This window comes from Gracilinanus agilis, unplaced genomic scaffold (genome assembly GCF_016433145.1).
Source record: "Gracilinanus agilis isolate LMUSP501 unplaced genomic scaffold, AgileGrace unplaced_scaffold53847, whole genome shotgun sequence".
Classification (NCBI taxonomy): domain Eukaryota; kingdom Metazoa; phylum Chordata; class Mammalia; order Didelphimorphia; family Didelphidae; genus Gracilinanus; species Gracilinanus agilis.
This window is the reverse complement of record NW_025388962.1, coordinates 1-5,310: the sequence shown is the minus strand read 5'-3', so window position 1 is coordinate 5,310 and position 5,310 is coordinate 1. Positions and strand designations below refer to the sequence as shown.

Here is a 5,310-nt window from a genome sequence, read left to right as displayed (position 1 = left end):
CGGGAAGAGGGGGCGGAGGGCGGGGGAGTCAGTCAGAGCCTTTTCTGACAGGCAGAGATTGGGCTGCAGGCGCGGGAGCTGTCCAGCAGGCAGCAAGGCCAGCAAGCCTCTCCCAGGCTCCGAGGCCCCTTGAGGACAGGCTGCCCGGGGTCTGGGTGATGAGGGAGGCAGGACTGCGGGGGAGGGGGGCGAGGAGAGGGCGCTGAAGGGGGCGGGGCCGGCCGCCTCCTCCCGCCCCGGTCTTCCCTCTGGAACCGGGGTTGGGCCAGGCCAGCACCTCCCGCCCAGCTTCCCTGCCAGGCGCGCCCCACTGCCTGCCTGCCCTCAGCCTTGGCCACACGTCCGTCTGCTTCTGGTCCGCACAGGTAGGAGCTGCCAGGGCAGGGGGCTAAGGGAAGGCTCAGGCCCTGGCACGGGAGGCCCTCCGACCCCCTCTGAGAGGCGGGCCAGGGTCGAGGCTCCCGAGATGGCCTTCAGCTGGGGCGGCCGAGGAGCGCCCCCCCCCCGCCGCTGTGTCTGTCACCTGGGGGGGGCGGGGGGGGCTGTCCAGCTTCCCCTCCTCCTCCCGCACCTCCTGGACTCAGGTGCCCCGACAGAAGCGGCAGCGGCCACGCCTTGGCTCGGTTCGGCCCTTCCCCTCGAGCTGGGCAACCTGTGCCCATGCAGTGGCCCGGCTGACTTTACCCCGCCAGTTGGGGCAGAGGCAGGGAGAAAAGCTGTGGAGCAGCAGCCCCGCATTGGAGGGTTCGAGGCTCCCCTGGAGTGAGCCCGGCCCCGCGGAGCCCCTCTGGCCAGGCCCGGGGGTGCGGCTCGAGTCCGCCTGCTCCACTGGCTCCCAAATGCCACGGGGAGGGCGGGCAGGCCTGGAAGTGACTCGGGCCGCGGAAAGCTGGTGCGCTTTTGCCGATGGGGGGGGCGGGGCCGCGGCCTCGCGGGCAGCCCCGCATTTCCTGCCCATTCCTCCGGGGGCCGCTCCGAGGTGGCGGAGGGGAGGCAGTTCCCCCTCTGCTCCCCGCTGGGGCCCCTCCCGAGGCTGACTCCAAAGCCTCCGCCTCTGGCCAGTCTTTCAGTTTGGACAAGTTCTGGAGTTGGGAAGCCGCAGCCGCGTCCGCGTCCCCCTCCCTCCCGCGGCTCCTCCAGACCCCACAGCCTGGCCTCCTGCCTCCCTTGGCCGCTCTAATGCTGGGCCAGAGCTGAGCCGGGGCTCCCGGGGCTCCCGGGGCGGCTGGGCCGGGCTGCAGGGGGGGACCCCCCCATCTCCAGCAGATTGCTGACTCACACTGAGCTTGCAAAGCACCCCCGCCCTGGGCTCCTCCCCAGACAGGGAGGGCCCCTCCCGGCAGCCCTTCACCCGAGTCCTCTCAGGGCGCCCCCCAGCGCCCCTCAGCCAAGGGCAGGGAAGAGTCTGGATCTGGCCCACTCCACGGAGAGCTGACCAGCACCCTGCCGAGGGGCCGAGCCCTGGGGCCAGGGGGTGCCGCCCCGCCTCAAAGGCCGTTGCCCCAGTTTTCCCAGGACCCAGCAGGCTTGGCCCCAGGAAGTGGGGGTTGTTGATAAAGAGGGAGGGAAGGAGAAGCAGAGATGTGCCCCCCCTCCTCTGTGCCCAGGTGGGGAGAGCAGAAGCATCATGTTAGCTGTGTACTTCGACCAGCCTGGGGGCCCCGAAAACCTGTACCTGAAGAAGGTAGCCAAGCCGGAGCCGGGGCCGGGAGAAGTGCTGCTCAAGGTGGCTGCCAGCGCCCTGAACAGGGCTGATGTGCTGCAGGTACAAGTGCCAGGCTGGGGCCTGCCAGGACCCTGAGAGAATCGCGGGGCACTTCTAGCCCCCCATTTCAGAGATGCCCAGCAGGGGAGAGAGGCTTGGCCAGGGCCACCACCACTAAGCGACAGTGACGGGCCTGGAAGCTCAGTGTCCGGAGGACCAATCCAGGCCTGGAGGTGCCCCGGACCGCAGACCTCGGCTCTCATCTGCTTCAGGCCACATGCCTGGGGAGGGGGGGGAGATAGTGTGGCATCTCTGTTCCTGAGGGATTCTGAGAAAGGCTCACTGGGAGGCCCAGATTCTCGTCCAGCCCTGGGCCTGCTTCCCTACCTGCAATCTGGAAGGGAGCCGTCCCCATCACCTCAGTCTGTCAGCCCCTTCTGGCCTCCTCCTCCCTGGGAGTGACCCAGCCTTGCAGAGGACATGCAAGAGGGAGGGTGGAAGGAAGCACCTCCTCTGACCCTCCTGCATCCTCCCCCCACAGCGGCGTGGCCAGTACAGCCCACCAGCGGGGGCCAGCAACATCCTGGGCCTGGAGGCGTCCGGTCGGGTGGCTGAAGTTGGTCCAGGCTGCCGGGGGCCGTGGAAAGAAGGGCTCCCAGTGATGGCTCTACTGGCTGGGGGGGGCCAGGCCGAGTACGTCGCCGTCCCTGAAGGCCACCTCATGCCCATTCCCAACGGGCTGACATTCACGCAGGCGGCAGCCATCCCCGAGGCCTGGCTCACAGCCTTCCAGCTGCTCCATGTCGTAGGTGAGGAGACGAGGTCAGCCTCCGGGATCTCCCTCTCCCAGCCGGCAAGGGACAGAGATCTGGGAGCCTCCTGGGTCCCTCTGGGCCTCCCACCCGCTGTTACATTCCATTCCCAGGAGCTGTCCCAGAGTGGAACAGCCTGTCTTGGGGGAGCAGTAGCCACCTCTCCAGAGGAGTCCTTCTCAGGTCCAGGCTGACCCAGCAGTCTTGGATGTCCTTCTATGCTAGAACTGAGACTCTGACCTCCCCTGCTGGGCTTCCCCCATCACTGCTGTGTGTGCAGGGCCACCATGAGTGGGGATGGAGATGAAAAGGGGGTGGGGGAGAGGGACCCTCCTAGAGGCGCCCAAGGTGACGAGAGCCCCATCTGACTGGCGTGGAGGACTCCGGCTGGGAGGAGGGGAATAGAGGTGGGGCAGGGGGCCAGAGCCCCAGAGGAAGGGCACTTCCAACAAGAGGACGGAGAGGGGAAGGGCTGCCCCCAAGTCACACTGCATGCCACCAGCTGCCTTCTTGAGCTGCTCTTCCTGGCTGCTGTTTATAGCCCCCCCCCCAACACACACTGAGGCTTGGTGGAATTGCTCGTTGCAGGCCAAGTAAAGGCTGGGGACACTGTGCTGATACATGCCGGATCTAGCGGTGTGGGCACAGCTGCTGTCCAGCTGGCTCGCCAGGCCGGAGCTGTCCCTCTGATCACTGCCGGGTCCCAGGACAAAATTGAGGCCGTGGAAAAGCTTGGGGCAGCTGCTGGCTTCAACTACAAAGAAGGGGATTTTTCGGCTGCAACGCTGGAGTTCACTCAGGGTAAGAAGCTGCTCTGCCCTCCTCGGGCTAGGTAGCATGTACCAAGGAGGGGAAGCTGGGGCCCCCTGCCAGGTGAAGGGGCAAAGCTGGCACCCCGGCCCCCAGGCCAGGCTTTGAGACCAGTCCCAAGGGGTGCCTGGGGGCAGCCTGGCAGTTCTGGAGCTGGTCCCAGCAGAGGGCTGGAGCTACCCCCCCCCCCAAGAAAAGCTGGGCCCCCGAGGGCCGAGCATCCCTTTGGCAACATCCCCCTGTGCTCCCTTCCCCAGGGGCTGGGGCCAATATCATTCTGGACTGTATCGGTGGGTCCTACTGGGAGAAGAACGTGGCCTGCCTGGCCCCCGATGGCCGCTGGGTGCTCTATGGCCTGCTGGGGGGTGCCGAGGTCCAAGGGGAGCTTCTCTCCCGGCTCCTGGCTAAGCGAGGGAGTCTCCTTACAAGCTTGCTGAGATCCCGAGACAAGAAGGTGAGCCACTCATTCCCTCCATCACCAACGAGCCTCATCCTGCACAGAGGCCCCGTGTAGGGCAGGAGAGAATCTAAAACAGGCAGGAGGCCCCGTGCTGGCTGGGTGTCCTCAGGACCCACAGGTGCCCCCCAGAGCGCAGGGACCCTGGGCCTGCTGTTCTCTGAGGCCGGTCTCACACGGAAGTCCCGGGGGCTGGTGGAGAGCTGCCCAGCGGCATGAATTTGGGGACAGTAGTAGGGGGGCTGTAGGGAGCCATGGGGGTGCGAGAGCTTCTGCAGGGGCTGCCCAGTGGCTTTTGGTGAGCTCCAGGGGCAGGGGGCAGGGCTCGCCGGTGCCCTCTGACCCTGGCAGGACACTCAGTATCTTTCACCCAGACCAACCCCTCCTCCAGGTTCTCTGCTGGCAGCTGATGTTCCCAGGAAGGCAGAATGGAAATGGGCTTGAAGCAGCCTGGGTGGGAGGCCAGGCTCTGGGCCCCAGGGGGGCAGGGAGTGTGGGGGCCAGCAGTACCCATCTCATGGGGGGATGCTAATGCCAGGCTTCTCCTCCCTCCTGCCTGGTCAGTACAAAGCAGAGCTGGTGGCAGCCTTCACCCAGCAGATCCTGCCCCACTTTGACCAGGCCAAGCCGGGGGCGCTGCGGCCAGTGGTGGACACGGTGTACCCGCTGCGGCAGGTTGCTGATGCCCACTTGTACATGGAGCAGAACAAGAACCTGGGCAAGATCGTCCTGGAAGTGGCCTCCGGCCCCTGAGCTGCACAATAAAGGAGTCTCTTCCCTCAGAGATGGGCTCTCGGCACTTTCCTTCCCCCAGAGCTTCCCAGGGGGCGGGGCGGGGCCAGGGACCCTCCCCCCCAATCCTGGCTGGTCCTGCGTTCTGTTGGGGGGCTGATGTCCCCCATGAAGGCAAGGGTTGGGGGGCCCAGGAGCCCCTCAATTCGTTGGCAGGAGCGTCACTGATGCCCCCCAGGACAGAGCGGGGGTTGGGGGTGGCGCCGCAGCCCCGCGGGAGAGGGAGGCGGGAGTAAAGGCTCAGCAGGGGGCCGGGGCGCGGTCTGGGGCTATAAAGTAATTTGAGGAGCCCATTAGCTGGGGAAGGAGCTCTCGGGTCCGGCCGGCCCCTTCTCTTCGCTCCCAGAACCCCCTTCCCTCACCCGGCCCGGGCACCCCCTCATTAACCTCTCGGCGCCCCGCTACGCTTCCGAAGGGGCCCCAAGCCCCACCCTCGGAAGCTGTAGGCAGTGGCCTCGCCCACACACGCCGCCAGGCGGCCCCCGGGGGGGCGGGGCAGAGGCGGGACGTGGGCCGGTATCGCCCGGAGGCGGGACTTCCTCCGAGCTTCCTGCTTCCGTTCCCCGCAGCGGAAACCGGAAGTTGCCCTCGATCCCGGCGCGTATTTCGCGAGGAGGAGGAGGAGGAGGAGGAGGAGGAAAATAGGAAAAGAGAAAAGAAGGAGAGGAGGAAGAGTGGGCCGGCCCCTGGCCCCCGCGTACTGGCCCTAGCCTCAGCCCCGGCCCCGGCCCCGG

General features: G+C 66.8%; 1 protein-coding gene across 1 annotated transcript; it reads left to right on the top strand.

The window, feature by feature from the left end:
• The first annotated feature begins 307 nt into the window (after window positions 1-307).
• TP53I3 (tumor protein p53 inducible protein 3) lies at window positions 308-4,590 on the top strand. The gene is made up of 6 exons (XM_044684616.1): window positions 308-365; window positions 1,608-1,765; window positions 2,247-2,514; window positions 3,106-3,318; window positions 3,585-3,781; window positions 4,349-4,590. Exons 2-6 carry the CDS (start codon window positions 1,628-1,630, stop codon window positions 4,535-4,537), a joined length of 1,005 nt encoding a protein of 334 aa, XP_044540551.1. The 5' UTR covers window positions 308-365; window positions 1,608-1,627; the 3' UTR covers window positions 4,538-4,590.
• Window positions 4,591-5,310: the final 720 nt, after the last annotated feature.

Excerpts from the sequence above, each read along its gene's own strand:
- TP53I3 (XM_044684616.1), top strand. The coding sequence starts at position 1,628 with ATGTTAGCTGTGTACTTCGACCAGCCTGGGGGCCCCGAAAACCTGTAC. Across the intron at positions 1,766-2,246 it reads ACAGGGCTGATGTGCTGCAG|CGGCGTGGCCAGTACAGCCC; the intron begins GTACAAGTGCCA and ends CTCCCCCCACAG. Across the intron at positions 2,515-3,105 it reads CCAGCTGCTCCATGTCGTAG|GCCAAGTAAAGGCTGGGGAC; the intron begins GTGAGGAGACGA and ends TGCTCGTTGCAG.